This window comes from Psammomys obesus, unplaced genomic scaffold (assembly GCF_907164565.1).
Source record: "Psammomys obesus unplaced genomic scaffold, mPsaObe1.curated_primary_1811, whole genome shotgun sequence".
Classification (NCBI taxonomy): Eukaryota; Metazoa; Chordata; class Mammalia; order Rodentia; family Muridae; genus Psammomys; species Psammomys obesus.
The window spans coordinates 3,409,482-3,425,669 of record NW_026590405.1 but is presented as its reverse complement, the minus strand read 5'-3'; the positions used below and the strand labels follow the sequence as shown (position 1 = coordinate 3,425,669).

The window sequence follows — 16,188 nt, the reverse complement described above, 5'->3', positions numbered from 1 at the left end:
CTCCCCCGTCTGCTGAGTGGGAGGTTAATGACAAGGGCTAGGGAGCCCAGGGACTCCCCCGGGTGACCTTTCTTTATAAGCACAAGTTAGGTGCACTTGCTTAGAAGGATTTCCATGTGTCTTCCATGCCTGCTCTGGGCTCACGGGGGTCCCTGGGAGCAGCTGAGGGCCATGGATGTCCACTGGACTAGCCCTTGGGGGCCCAGTCCCCACACCTTACTGTCCCTCAGTATATTTTGGGACACCACCTCCGTGTGTGTGTGTGTGTGTGTGTGTGTGTGTGTGTAGGTATTTGTCATAACACCTCCTAGCTTCCGGCTACCCCAGTCCATATTTGTTGCCTAAAATACCACAGTCCGGGCTGCTAAGAGCTTAGGATGTACTCCATCACCTTTAAGGAGGCCAGAAGTCCAAAAGCACTGTAGAGTGCTGGCTTAGCAAGCATGGAGCCCCGGGTTGGATCCCCAGCACCACGTGAGCTGGATGTTGTGGCCCACGTCTGTATTCCCGGCACTAGGGAGATGGAAGCAGCCCGGCATACATGACACCCTGTCTCAAAACAAACGAAATAAATCAGGGGCTGGCAGTGTTGGTTTCTTCCAGGCGGAAGCTGTGAGAGACAGTCTCGCTCTGTGACCCTGTACTGACCTCTCACGCCTACTGGCAGCCCTTAGCAAGGTTGGTTGGATTTTGGCTGTGTGATTCCAGTGTCTGCCACAAGTGCCAAAGGCTTTATTCTATTAAGTGCCTCTCTTCCTGAGTCCCTCCTACACACACACACACACACACACACACACACACACACACACACACCAGCCATATTGGATCTAAGGCCTTTCCAGACCCAGTGTACTCATATCTAAAGAAATTATATCTGCAGAGACAAATAATAGCATTTGGGGTGCTGGGTTGACGTAAATTTGGGGTGAGTGTCAGTTAGGGTTTCTATTGCTGCACTGTAACACCAAAAAGCAACGTGGGAGGAAAAGGTTTATTCACCTAACAACTCCACATTGCTGTTCATCAGTGAAGGATGTCAGGACAGGAACTCAAGCAGGGCAGGACCCTGGAGGCCGGAGCTGAGGCAGAGGCCGTGGAGGGGTGCTGCTCCCTGGCTTGCTCTCCACGGCTTTCTCAGCCTGCTTTCTTACAGAACCCAGGACCACCTATCTGGGCCCTACCCTGCTTATCACTAACTGAGAAGATGCCTTACAGCTGGAGCTCATGGAGGCGTTTCCTCAACTCAGGCTCCTTCCTCTGATGACTCAAGCTGGCGTCAGGTTGATGCACAAAGCCAGTCAGTTACAGGGTGACATTATTCCATCTGCCATGTCTTCTCACTGTGACTCTTAAGGACCCTAAATTGCAAGGACTGTAGAAAAGGACACAGTGGCTGTAGGATGTTTCCTGGTGGTCCCCTTGTTCATGTAGATAGTTGTCAACCACTAATTAATGGCAGGGACTCCTGTGTCCCGATTCTTTGGGACTGCCCAGGATCTCACTGTCAAACCACATTCCCCGGTTTGTGGTTCAAAATATACGGTCCTCATGCAGTTAGCCCACACGAGAGAGTCCTAGAAACTCTTCACAGCTAATCTGTCTGTCCATTATCATGATCTACATTCACTTCCGCAGGCCTCATCTTCATTAGAAACAGAGAAACGGTCACCATCTTCCACATAAATATCGTTTATGAGCTTGCACGATTCTCTCCAGCCCTTTCTTGTCTTAATGAATACGTGTTCTGTGGCTCCCCCGTGCCTGCAAGATAGCGTTCAGACACTTCAGCTCGGCACACTCGTCTTCCATGGTCAAGTGGTAGCTCATTTTATTACCCTTGAACCCTTTTGCCAAGAAGCAAAGAATCTTCTCTGCCCGCCCTGTCTGTCTTTGTGGAGCCGCTTCGGCTTCTTTCCTCCCCGTTTCCACACACTGCCCCACTTCCTCAGGGATCGCCTCAAGACCGTCCCCTCCACAGTCTACTCTGATGGCTAAAGCCCACATGGCCTTCAGTCTGACTAACTGCATTTACCCTCAGAACCCATCACCAGGAGCTCCATTAACATATTTCACAATGCCACCTGTGCTCAGGGGGGTCTTTCTTCCCTTCATTTAAAGGTGAGGCCCATGAAGGCAAGCCCATTTGTAGGAGAGAATGTAGGGAGGATGGTTGGTCATACACGCAGAGCAGCCAATCCCCCTCTCCATTCTCACATTCACCTTGCTGTGCCACTCCAGGCCTCTGGGGGCGCTCTAATCTCATTGCATCCTGTGAAGGAGCTGGGGTGGAGCCTAGGATTGACTTGATCACCTCAGCCCAAGGTCCCACTGAGAATAGCTCCAAGTCCCATTGTATACTTCCAGCTTGCACCAGCTCAAACTGGCCTACCAGCTATCTTTGGAGGCCACTGGCCACCCTCCCGTTCCCCAGAAGGGTCACCCAACATTCCAGGAACTCACAGCGTGGCATTTGCACCACGCAGCTAGACTGACCCTGGGCCCCAGGTGAACACATGGCCGAGTAGTTGATGAATCGTTTCCCAGCGGTGTTTTCCTCATGTGCGAGTGCTCTGAGACTGGCGCGTGTCCCTCCCGGAGCTGACAGCCCTCATCACAGAAGGGAGGCCAGGCTGTCAGCCCCTCACCTGCCCTGTCGCTTGGCCCCGCAGGAAGGTGTGTATATTTATGGGCTGTACATGGACGGAGCGTCCTGGGACAGGCGCAACGGCAAGCTCACAGAGTCCACCCCGAAGGTCCTCTTCATGCAGATTCCTGTGCTGCATATCTTTGCCATCAACTCCACGGCCCCCAAGGACCCGAAGCTCTACGTGTGTCCCATCTACAAGAAGCCCAGGCGCACCGACCTCACCTTCATCACCGTGGTGTACCTGCGCACAGTGCTGTCCCCGGATCACTGGATCCTCAGGGGAGTGGCCCTCCTGTGTGACATCAAGTAAGCTCATCTCTACCCGACGTGGGCACCAGAAGAGCCGCGCAGAGGCCCTGCCGCTGAGAGACGCATGCGCACCTTCCCTTCCCAGTAGGCCCTTCATTACTGTCCCTCAATTAAATAGTTGACGTTTCTCCCGCTGCTTGTCTGTCTGTTCCTCTCCTATCGTGACTCACAGGACCGTTCCGAGTTCACGCTTCTGGTTCCGAGAACTCACATTATGTTATAATTACTTTTTGAAAGATAAACCCCCGTCTCCGTGTCAGAATGCCTTTTTAGAGGGCTTGCCTTTTAAAAGCCGAAAACAGGGTTCCGATAGGACTCATCCCAAAAGGACCCCGGCAGCAAGAAACTTTTTCCTCTGGTGAAAACCATTCTTGGGCTGGCAGGATGGCTCAGTGGGTACCCCGGGATCTGCGCGGTAGAAGGAGAAAACCAATTCCCGCAAGTTGTACTGTGATCTACACGCACATGTAAACACGCGTACACACACAAATTAAAACATACGAATAAATGCAGTAACCATGTCAAAGAAATAAAATAAAATAAAATAAAATAAAATAAAATAAAATAAAATAAAATAAAAAAAGAAAATCTTACCAGATAATCTTCCCAAGTCTAGGTTTGCTTAAATATTAGCCTTTTGAGTTTCTCCATGTGGATATATATGTATGTCTGTATGTCAGTGTATTTGTGTTTATGTATGTATGTGTCTGTGTGTGTTTATGTGAGTGTGTAGGTGTGTGTTTATGTGCACGTGTGAGTGTGTTCGTATTGGGGGGTGTCAGAAAGCCCACTGGTACAGTTGGTTCTGTAATTGATTGTAATTTTATTTAATATTATCTCCTGTTTTTGGAGTGCCTTTGAGGCTCAGGGAACTCTGGCTGTCTGGCTCTCCCACCCGAGCCTGATTCTGAGGGAAATAATGAAACACATATCTAGGTAGCAAATGGAGAAGGCAAAACAAACTCCATCAAGTGAAATTAGGTTACATGCTGAACGTCTTAAAAAGCAGAGTCTTTAGAAAGTGAAGCTATTTCTTACTCAGTAGTTAGTCTGAAACTCAGTATGAGCCTTGATTTCCTGCAGAAGGAAATTGTCAATTTAACAAAACAGATGGGGTCCTTGACTGAAATGCGCGTTTAGCTCCGGGACACTGAAGAAGTCTCTCTCTGCTGCTCTTCTCCTCTGGAATCTTGCCTGCCCCCAGCTACTTCCACAAACTCCTTTCTCTCTGTTCTGGAGGAGTCCTTCTGAATTGTCTGATCTCTCTGTTACCCTGCTCAGAGACGGTGGTGGTGAATGAAGCAAGACAGCCCAGTGGTGAGCTGGGTAAGGTACCCAGGGATGACCTCAGCGGAAATGCAGATGTCTCTCCTGCCGGGGGTAGAATGTAGTGGTGACCTCTGACGGATGTGTCCCTAAAGCCTATGGCAGCTTTCCTTTGCTGATGAAAACAAAACAAAACAACCACAAAAACATGACCGGAAGCAACTTAGGGCAAGAAAGGTTTAGTTTCTAGGTCACAGTCTATCACCATTGGGGGACCACAGAACTTGAAGTGCAGGCCATGGTGATTGTTGCGTGCTGGCTCACTCTGTGGCTTCTTCATGGGCACGTGTTTACATCAGCTGGTTTTCTCTCAGGAGCGCCTGCCTAGGGATGGCACCACCCACAGTGTTCTGGGCCCGCCTGCGTCAATCCAGACAGACCTCGAGGAAATGTCCACAGATAGACTTGATAAAGACAGTTACTCGATGACATTTCAAATTTTATTTTAGGCGATTCTCTGATGTGTCAAATTGATACACTGCAAACTAGCACAGTAGCCACGCCCCTGGTCCAAGCATCTCCGTACTCCCCAATGACCAGGACATACAATGTCCCCATGACTAGGACATACACCCAAACTAAGGTGGGCATCCCCTGGGTGAGGCGTCCTCTTGACAGGAAGCTAGAGTTTGAAAGCACCTGCCCTGCCAGTCTGGGCGTGCTCAGGAAAACAATGCCATCTCTAAGGTGGGCATCCCCTGGGTGAGGTGTCCTCTTGACAGGAAGCTAGAATTTGAAAGCACCTGCCCTGCCAGTCCGGGCGTGCTCAGGAAAGCAATGCCATCTCAAACTATAGCAAAGCAGCCAACAGGTTCTGAAACAACACACGTGTCGGGTGATGAAAAACTAAAGAGCAACTGTAAAATCTTAACCCCTGGATATCCGAGAGGATACTTAGAGAATAACAAGTAGGTTCAGTGTTGTCTAATGGCTTGAATGGCTTGGAGAAAAATGGGGCGGGGCGGGGTGATGTAGAAAGCTGTAACTCTAGCAAAGGTCACCGGTAAGACTGGTTAATGGCACACGAGAGCCATTTCCTGGGGACACTGCTGTGCCTGGTTATTTTGCTCCGAGTCAAAAGTGAGGAGAAAGGGAGATGGGCACCGAGGCCCAGCCAAGATGGGCACCTGGCCCCTGGGCAGTGCCTCCAAATGGTTTTGTTGCCGCTTGGCGCTTCTGAACTGCCGCCTAGGTTCTGCTGAGAGCTGGCCGGGGACCCAGTTCCGCTGTCTTTCTTTAGCTTAGCAAATGGCTTTCCTTAGACATTTTGCACCATTGAACTTCCATAAACACATAACCATTTTCTCAGCAAAATTGTTGCTCTTTCACTAATTACATAATTTGCCACACTTGAGCGACGGAGACCTGGTGCGAATAAAAGAGCAGAGAGGACGAGATGGTTAAGCCAACCGAAGCTGGGGCAGAGAGGCAGTGTTTTTCTTCCCCCTCCTTGGAATCAGTCCACGTTTTCTCATTTTGGTCTCAGCAGAATGAGCCACGGGATTTATATCTTCGTTGATTTAAAATGTTATTTTACTTTGGACTTTACATAAAAATAAGGGTAAAAGAAAAGCATCCAGAGATAGAGCCTGAAGAAGAGATCTGTCTTGCGGGTGGCGACGCGTGGATTAGCCATACTCCGATGTCAGAGACTCCAGATGAATAGGGGCCTGGACTCAGCAGGGGAGGCTGGGTGACTCAGGGCCGCTGCTCAAGGTCGTTGAGGTTGACGTGGGTGAGGATATTCAAGCCTGAGGGATGGGGATGAAAACGAGGCTGGGTCCTGAACTTTTCGTGGATATCATCAAGGCTACAGATGGATGGATTTTAAGCAAGGGCCCAGTTTTGTCAGTGAGCTCTATTAGTTGTCGCATCACTGTGAGCAAGCGCCCTACAAGTCACAGTTCTTACGGGAGAAGAGGGTTTTATCTCACAGTCTGGGGGTGGGTGTAGTTCATCGTGGTGGGAGTGGCTTGTGGCTGCTGGTGGCTGAAACAAGAGACCGCTGGGCTGGCTCACGTTGTGGGTAGGTCAGGAAGCAGAGACCAGAAAGCAGAGACCGGAGAGGAAGCAGGGCCAGGCTATAGACGGCAAAGACCACCTCCGGTGACTCACTTCCTGTGGCTCCGCCTCCTGATGGATCCAAAGCAGCAGCAGCAGCCAAAGACCACGGGTCCAACCCCATGAGCCCATTGAACAGGAGAGAAGGAAATGAAGAGAGGATGTATCCAGAGACAGAGACTGTCATCACTAGGACTATACACTCTAGGTACCAAAGGCCTCTCATGAGGTAGCCCAAACTTCAGCTTTGTTGTCCAACCTGTCACTCAAATGGTCCCCAACCACCACCACCCACAGCAAGTTTCTGCAAAATACAGCCTTTAGCCATCCCCCAAAGTACCGTCAAAACACAAGAATCAGCAAACAGAAGGCAACCCAGCTTCCTGGCAGGCGATGGTGAGGAAGGAAGGCAGGAGGGACAAATCTATGGGGCTAGAATCCCAGAGGACAGGGCAGAGCTGGAGAGGACCATGCTGGAGAGCTGATGGGCGGAGGTGGGTGGGATGGTTGTGGATTGGAACCAGGGAGCTGATGGTTAGAAGAGAAGAAAGTGGGTGTTCTGAAAGCTGTGGAGAAGGGAGGGTGCGGAGACTCAGTGAGCAGGGTTGAGAAGGAGCAACAGGAGGAATCTGCAGAAGGCTACCACAGAATGGCAGAGTGCTTGCTTAGCACAGTCATCGTACCACACACACACACAGAACCATAACACACGCACCCCACACAACCACCCACAACACACAAATGCAACATACGTGCCACATACACAACACACATACCCCACACAATACACACATATGAACACCGCAAACATACCCCTCACATGCACACTCCACATGCAAGCTTGAAGACACAGCTGTTTATAGTCTGCAGGGTCTGCTTGGATGTTTGTTTCTTTTCTTAAAATTTAGGAGAGGGCTGGGGAAGTGGGCTCAGTCCATAAAGCACCTGCCACACAAGCACGGAGACCTGAATTCGGATACCCAGGGCCCACGCACCAAGCTGGGCACCACAGTGTGTGTGTGTCATCCGTTAATGGTGGGACGGGAGACACAGGCAACCAGATCCCTCAAGACCCTGGCTCGAGGGGGAAGGTGAGGACCGGTACCCAAATTTCTTCTCTGACCTCCCTGTCTGCGGCGTGGTCCACATGTGCCTGTACTCACAGACACACACACACACACACACACACACACACACACACACACACACACTACACACACAGTCATCAAATTATGTCTGTATTCATTGAGAGAAGAGAAAAACAGACTAATTCAGCAAAAGATAACGGAGTAAAAACGAAAGAAAAATGTATTGTACGGAATGACAGAAAATGGTGGAGAACGTTCCATTTTTTTCGATTTTATCTTATTTAGATGATGTTTTGCCTACATGTATGTTTATATGCCACATGTGTGCAGTGCCCAAAGAGGCGGGAAGAGGGCTTGGACCCCCGGAACTTGCAGATATGGATGGTTGTAATCCACCACAGCGGGGGCTGAGAGTCAAGTCTGAGTCCCCTGCAGGAGCAGCCAGCACGCTTCACCCCTGAGCCATCTCTCCAGCCTACTTTCAATTCTAAAAAGCCCAAAGCAGCTCAAGTTAAAATAGCTTAACGACGTCAACCTAGGTAGCTGTTCCAATCTCCAATGTTGGCATTTTTGGTAAATTAAGAAAAAAAAATAACTTTAATAACTAGCCTACTCAGAAAGACTGGAAAGACACAGCAGTTGAAAAGGCTCCACATGGTGAAGTTGACACAGCTGATCACAGGGAGTCCTCGGGAGCTCTCCAGGACAGTTGAGCATTTGTAGATGTGGCATTTGTAGATATGACCATTAAGAATTACAAAAGCTCCCTTCTCGTTTTCCCTGTCTTAGTTCTGGTTCTCGAGAAGTCAAGCGGGTGAGATACGGATTTGGAGTTGGGGTTTGGGGTCCCTAGAAAAAGCTCCGAGGCACAGCTTCTGTGGGGTGGTTAGAGGAGACGGACTGTGACGAGGGAGAAGTTGGGCTGCCAGGCAAAAGATGGTGCTTCAGGCTGTCCACATGTGGGAGAGATCAGGCAGGAAGCCAGGAACAGCCATAAGCCCGGCTGTCTTGGAGGCAGCTTGGGACCTGAGTGGGATTAGCCAGCTCAGGGCGTCCTTGCCCGCTTCCCCACCCACCACACACACACACACACACACACACACACACACACACACACACACACACGCACTCCTTCCCTGCCTGCTTTGGTTATAAATCCAGTCCTGAGGCTGTTTTGCATCGCCTCCTCTTCTTTCGTTCTTCAGACACCAGAACAACTCGATGAAAAGTCTTAGAGTGAGACCAGCACAGGCTGTGAAGGACTCCCTCTTCCTGAGGGAGGACCCAGTCTGAGCAATGAATGGACAGGGTTCAAAAAGGCTGCCCCCTCTCAACACAAAAGCAACGAAAACTTTGAAAGCCTCAATTCTTAATTGCTGGGTTTAGTTTGTTTGTTTTATTGTTGTTGGTTTTTTTCGGGGCCATAACTTCCCTAAGAATTTTTTTTGACAGATCTAGCTGTATTTTTGCCTTTGAAAGAATTACTTTTGTACCTTGAGCGCATGGGGGAAAGTTGGTCGACGCCACTGCATCTGGCATTGACTGCAAAAGAGAACCGTAGTCTTTGAACGCTCAAGCCTTGATTTACATACACGCCTCTGAGGTGAATGCAAATACTTTTGGGGTGATACTCAAGAAATGAAAATCATCCTCATCTATCCTGAATCGGCATTAATGCCTTAGAGGGGCCCCTCTCTTCACCCCAGAGTAAGGCAGAGAATGGGGACCTTACAGGTGCTGCTGTCCCCCCCCCCCCACCTCCTAGCTCCCGTGCCCCTAAGGCTTGAGCAACTTTCTTGGGATGATTGTGTGCAGTGCGGGAAAGTGACAGTGTTACAGGTGTTTCATTATAAGCAGTTTTAATTGAACAGGTGTTCTCGGGCGTGTAGCTGCCTCTACCCAGCACACAGAGAGTATGGTGCCCGAGGCTCCCAGCCACTCCTGTCCTCACTCAAGGTGGGATGGACTAATTAAGTCACTCCTCTCTTATTTATTTGACCCCGTCCAGACACTTCTCGCTCTCGGCTCCGACTGCCTGACACCTTCACGGCTTCCTCAAGGTGGTGTTTATGTGTTGGGGCCCTCTTTTCCATTCTCCCCACCCTGATCAATAACGTGGGTGTGATTCTGTCACCAGGAAGGAACCCCAGCCTCCTCAGCAATGTGACTGGGGGATAAGGACACCGGCTGTCCTTTCTGGCTTCTGTGTATGCCTTCCTGATTATGCAAACGGCCTCTTCTCTATTGTCCCTCTTCTATTGTGAGCCCTAAAGGACATCCGTGTCTTGTCATGATAAAACCCAAAGAGAGGTTGCCAGGCAAATAGAAAATCCTCTGTCACCCTCCTCCTTTCTCTCTCCTCTCTCTTTCTCTCCTGAGCCGGACTGGCTGTTTGGCATTTAGCTACACTATATCAAAAGCTTCCTCTCCGATGTGTCATGCCCCTCCTGGGAAAAGCAGTCACTTTTGGTTTTTTCCACATTTGTGGAATTTTTTTTTCTAGAGAACTGACTTGCTCTTTCTGCCTCCTCTGCTTTCCCCGAAAGCTGGTCCCAAGTGCCAGCAGGAGTTGTGACGTTCCCTGGTGGCTCTCAAATACCATGGTCCCCTTGGGTCTCTCTAGTGCCCAGTGGAGCAGAACATCTGGCCCAGGGATGAGCAGGTGCATTTTATCCTCGACCCTGGCTCTTGCTTCTCACGACCACCGCCTGCTTGAATGACCCCCAGAGAGTATGGTCATGCTGGCTTCCGTCGGCTCGGATTACTCACTCCTGGAACCCTGCCAGCAGAGCCCCACAGGCCACCTGTGTCAGTGCCAGTCTGTCACCAGGATCCTCTGGTCTGCTCCATTCGTCCTGGAGGAGAAGGGAAGGACACAGGTGGACGGCAGACTGGGTGCTGACAGTCCTTCCACGGGTCACGCTGGAGCCACACCTTCGGAGCCAGTGTCGTGAGGTGACACTACCGGCCTGCATGCCACTTGTTTCCCTTGACTTTAGCACCCGATCCGAGCTGTCATCCCGCCAGTCCTGCCAGGAAACATCTGATTGACAGGTAACAATTGCAACCATCCATGCCGCCTGGCTGGCTCCGAGTTGCTCAAGCCACTTCATTCAGATCATCCATCCAGTATGTAGATGTCTCCGGGTCAATTTATGTATTAATTTGTCACTTGCTGCATAATATTTAGTACTGAGATAAAAAAAAAAGCAAAACAAATAAGCCAATCCTACGAGGAATTGATTTTCCCTTCCACATCTGTTCGCAAAGACATAAATCTAAAGTTTTGCTACTTTAAAAGCCTCCAATGCAAATATAATCTAAAATTGCTAGGCTTTGAAGTTAGCCTGTTCTGTCAGGAGATGTTTATGGACCTGATCTCTGGAGCCTGGCCACTCATCTCCCCGCCTGCGGGCTCCGAAAACATTGATCACCTCTTGAGGTCCTCTCCAATCCTTCGAAACCAAGCCCGAGGGGATTGTGTGCCTTTTGCAGACTCTCAGCTCGGTGCCAACCCCTAGGAGAAGTGCAGGAGTGACCAAGGCAAGAAAGGGATCTCAGACAGTTGTCAGAGCAGCGGACACCATCTGTGCCCACAAGACAGCGTGTAAACCAGGAAGCGGTCATTGTTCCAAAGATGAAGAGCTATAGTAACAAAGGGGACAGAAACCTGGCTCTTCTTTGGGAAGACTGGGGGACATCTGTAGAAAGGAGAATTTAGGCTGCACTGGAGAGGATAAGGGGAGGGCTCAACCAAAGAAAATTCGATCAGAGCTTTCTTGGGGGGAGGAGTTCCAGAAGAATCAAAGTTTAAAGCCTGTCGGGGTTGGTGACGTAGCTCAGTGCGAGCCGGCTTGCTTTAGGTCCCGTCCCTAGCACTGTAAGGAACAAATGAATAAGTTAAAAAACCAATAATGAACAAATACACCATGGCAGGGTTCAGTTTGGCTGCAACCCAGGACTCCTGAGGGGCACAGCTGGACAGACAGGCTTTGGATGCGTGACTGTGGAGCCTCAAGGACACCGTGGGTGTGGCCGTGATGGTTTCCTTCACAGTGGGCGGTCTCCAAAAAACGCTCTCCTGTGCATTATCCGCACAGCAACCCTGAAAGCAGGGGGCAGCTCTGGGAAAGGTGGGACTCAGAAGGGAAGGGTTTGGGCTGGGGAGATGGGTTGGTCAGTAGAAGTGTTTTTCACGCAGGCGCAAAAAAGCAGAGCCTGAGCTCCAGCAAAAACTAAGTGCGCTGGTGGTACTTGTGGCCCCAGCACTGGGGAAGCAGACATAAGAGGGCCCCTGCGGCTTGCTACCCAGCCAGCCTCCAGACAGTGAGCTCCAGCACAATGAGAGACCCCATTAAGACAGCCAAGGCTGAGGCTACGGAGATGGCCCAGTGGTTAAGAGCATGCGCTGTTCTTACAGAGGACCTGAGTTTGACCTCCAGCATCGGCATCAAGCAGTTCACAACTGTCTGTAACTCCAGCTCCAAAGGATCTGACGTAGCTTTGATCTTTGACCTTCTTTGGCACACACCTAGAGACATGTATACATATACAGCTTAAAACATGTTTAAAAAAGATACCCACGGTTGACCTCCAGACCTACACACACACTGTACTACATACAAGTGGATGTGTGCATACACGGGGCAGATGTTGTGTGTGCGAGCTGCTTTTGGGACAAAGAATAGTGGAAGCATGGAAATGAAGACATAAAACATTAAAAAAATACTAGTTCTTCCAGAATTTTATACAATGTATTCTTACATTTTTATTTATTTATTTTATTAATTACAGTTTATTCACTTTGTATCCCAACTGTAGCTCCCTCCCTTGTCCCCTTCCAATCGCACCCTCCCTCCCTCTGCTCCACCCATGCCCCCTTCCAAGTCCACTGATACGGGAGGTCCTCCTCTTCCATCTGATTCTAGCCTATCAGGTCTCATCAGGAGTGGCTGCATTATCTTCCTCTGTGGCCTGGTAAGGCTGTTCCCCCCACAGGGGGAGGTGATCAAAGAGCCAGCCATTGAGTTCATGTTAGAGACAGCCCCTGTTCCCATTACTAGGGAACCCACTTGGATACTGAGCTGCCATGGGCTACATTTGTGCAGGGGTTCTAGTTATCTCCATGCATGGTCCTTGTTTGGAGTATCAGTCTCAGAAAAAAACCCTGGGCCCAGATTTTTTTTCTCTCTTTGTGGAGCTCCTGTCCCCCCCCCCCCCCGGTCTTTCTATCTCCCCCTTCTTTCTCATAACATTCCCTGCACTCTGCCCAAAGTTTGGCTGAGTCTCAGCCTCTGCTTTGATACCCTACAGGGTAGAGTCTTTCAGAGTCCCTCTGTGGTAGGCTCCCGTCCTGTTCCCTGTTTTCTCCCTCTTCCTGTTTGTCCATCCTGTTTGTCTTTCTGAATTCGGGTTAATCATCTTACCCAGGGTCCTCCTTCTTGCTTAGCTTCTTTAAGTGTGCAGATTTTAGTATGATTATCCTATATTATATGTCTAGTATCCACTTATGAGTGAGTATATACCATGTGTGTCTTTCTGCTTCTGGGATAGCTCACTCAGGATGATCTTTTCTAGTTCCCACCATTTGCATGCAAATTTCATGATTTCCTTGTTTTTGATTGCTGAGTAGTATTCCATTGTGTAAAAGTACCACAATTTCTGTATCCATTTCTCAACTGAGGCACATCTGGGTTGTTTCCAGGTTCTGGCTCTCACAAATAAATCTGCTACAAACATGGTTGAGCAAATGTCCTTGTGTACTTGAGCATATTTTGGATATATGCCTAGGAGTGGTATAGCTGGATCTTGAGATAGCGCTATTCCTAATTGTCTGAGAAAGCACCAGATTGATTTCCAAAGTGGTTGTACAAGTTTACATTCCCACCAGCAATGGAGGAGGGTTCCCTTTTTTCCACGTTCTCTCCAGCATGTGTTGTCACTTGAGTTTTTGATCTTAGCCATTCTGATGGGTGTAAGGTGAAATCTCAGGGTCATTTTGATTTGCATTTCCCTAATGGCTAATGACATTAAACATTTCTTTAAGTGTTTCTCTGCCATTTGCTATTTCTCTATTGAGAATTCTGTTTAGCTCTGTACCCCATTTTTTAATTGGATATACAATGTATTTTAAACATATTCATTCCCCTCAATTCCTCCCCATACCACCCTCTCAACACCCATTTCTTCCCATCCAACTTTGAGATTTCTTCTTTTACCTACCTATTTGTTTTTCTTCTTTCCCCATCTGGCATCACTTGCCCAGCTAGTCCTTGAGATCTGACATGCGGTCAGCCTACCAGGAGGTACACCATTAAAACAAAAACAACAACAGAAAAACATACCTGGTGCCCCCTCTCCACCTGTCCACACCGCCCCCTCTGGGCTGAGGCTTCCAACATTTTAAGCAGGGCCATGCCCCTAAACAAACAGCGTGAGCAGGGAGCCTGTAAGAGAACTTGCTCCTTAGTAATGATGGTTCTGAGGGTCTTTGGATGGGTTTGTGGGTTTAACTCACTGCCTCAGGCATGTCAGAGTGTTCCTGGAAGGGAGACACAGAGAATGGTCTCCTAGAGCTCAGAACTATAGGGTCACGGGTGTGTCATCAGATGAGGTTAAGGCCAAAGGGGCAGCTCTATAGCCATTGTTAAGACTGCCAGTGGTTGGACCAATAAACCAGGTAGCATGGTACACACCACTGACACCAGCTCTGGGGACATGCGGGCAAGAAGGGATCAACGGGCAAAGGCACCTGCCACCAAGCTGATGACCTGGATTCAATCCCCAGGACCTCCATGGTAGGAGATAACCAGCTCCTCCAAGGCGTCCTCTGGCCTTCCTCGGGGACACACATGCACTTCTTCCTGGGATCCTGAGGTGTGTGAGTGCAGAACAGCGACCATGTCACCATGCCGGGCCTGGATTGCAGCTTGCTAATCTCGTTCCCAGCTCTGGTTAGTGTCCTCTAGATGTCAAAAGTGTGATAGGCAGTGGTCATTTCTTTGGGCCACTCAAACCTCTTACCAAAGTCATTTCCCGTACTGAGAGTTGCCATCTCCGGTCCAGCTCTTCAAAAGCATGACCTTCAGGAGCTCGGCTTTGAGGAGCACCCTTGGCAAACAGCGTGAGAATCCCTTGATGAGCAGGGAGAGGCACTTTTGTTTGAATACAAAATCCACTTTAGCACATACACCATGCACACAACAAACACACACACATATACAACACACACACACCCCATAGACCCATGTTTTGAATGTCCAGTCTGGTGGTATTATCTTGGGAGGTTTTGAAAACCTTCAGAGGTGCCTAGAGCCTCACTGGTGACGAGAGGCACGCCTTTGAGGGCTAGGTCTGGTCCCCAGTCTTCACCTCTCTCCCCCCTCCTCACTCTCCCTCCCCTTCCTGGTTAGCTATGAAATGGACACCCACTTTGGCACACGGTTCTGTCACCGCGGTGTTCTGCCCAAGCGGCAAAGGACTGAGCCCTCTACAACCATGAGCCAAAATAAAATTTCTGCCCGGCATCCTGTCACACTGGTGACAAAGCTAATGCAAAAAGAGGTCTCCAGGCCCTTGACTGAGTGAGGCTTGCTGTTGAAACATGCATTCTTTGCCTTAGGTTTGTCCCTCGAGATCTGGGGCCTTACCCCTGGGATTGACCCCAGCCACACCAGTGTGGAGTCTCCGCTCCAGCACCCGTCTCTCAATACTGACATTGTCAGCTCTTTCCGCCAGGAAATCGGCCTGTTTAAATTCATCCTGTGAGTCTACCCTCTGAGGAGCCACCCACCACCTTCCCAGAGCAGCTGGCTGGGGAGGGGTGGGCACCTGAGCCATTAGGCTCTGCAAAGGTCCGTCAGCTCTGTTTGCCATCCCGTTTGGCAAATGAGCCAGAAACCAAGGCATCTGCGTGGGGTGGAGGTGGGGGTGGGGAGGGTAGTTTTAGAAGAGGGAAGAAGGCAATTTTGACTCTGGCCTTGTGAGGGGAAGGAATGAGTGTTCTTGGAAATGACAGGTCGGTCGGGCCTGAGGAACAGCAGGAGCCCTAGAGCTTTCGAAGTCCTAGGCCAATGTGAACTGTTGTCATGGCGCAAACCAGAGTGGCCCAGGAGAAACGAGCAGAGGTGGGAACAGGAGACAGCTCTGGGGTCAGTCTCAGGGAGTGGCACCTCACTTCCTGCTGGATTCTGGGCGCCACAACGCTGGGTCCACACTAAAAATCAAGGCCAAGGCTGGTGGTTCCAGCTGCCGAGAGGAGCAGGCCCCGGAAACTCCAGGTGTCACTGTCTTGTGTTCGGTTTCATCAAGGGGAAAAGAGGGAAGAGCATCAACTGTCTGCCGTGCAGAAGCTGAGGAGGGGACACTTTTATCAAGCCTGTGCGAGGAGACCAGGGCAGGATAGATGACTCAGTCAGCAAAGTCCTTGCTACCAAAGTATGATTCTCCAGGGAAGGTGTTTGTGTGTGGGAGGGGAGGTGTTGGGGGAAGGAGGAGCATGATTCATGTGATTACAACCTCAGTGCTCAGAAGGCAGAGACAGATGGGGACCTGGGGTTCATTGTCCAGCTAACCCAGCCTCATCAGCTAGCCTCAGGCCAATGAGACCCTGATTTCAAAAACAAGGTGAGGCCTGGAGCGCTGGCTCAGTGGTCAAGAGCTGCTCTTGACCGGAGGGTCCAGGTTCAGTCCCCAGCACCCACATCTGCTGGCTCACAACTGCCTGTAACTCCAGCTCCTGGGTATCCGATGCCCTCT

General features: G+C 50.0%; 1 protein-coding gene across 2 annotated transcripts in view; it reads left to right on the top strand.

Annotated features, from left to right (window-relative positions):
- The window catches only part of Dnah8 (dynein axonemal heavy chain 8), a 203,950-nt gene extending 200,482 nt beyond the window's left edge, over positions 1-3,468 (top strand). For both annotated transcript variants that reach the window (XM_055607163.1, XM_055607164.1), the window contains one exon: positions 2,670-3,468. In XM_055607163.1, the coding sequence (XP_055463138.1) occupies positions 2,670-2,957 (288 nt within the window). In that variant the 3' untranslated portion in view covers positions 2,958-3,468. The remainder of the gene's footprint in view (positions 1-2,669) is intronic.
- The last annotated feature ends 12,720 nt before the right edge of the window (positions 3,469-16,188 follow it).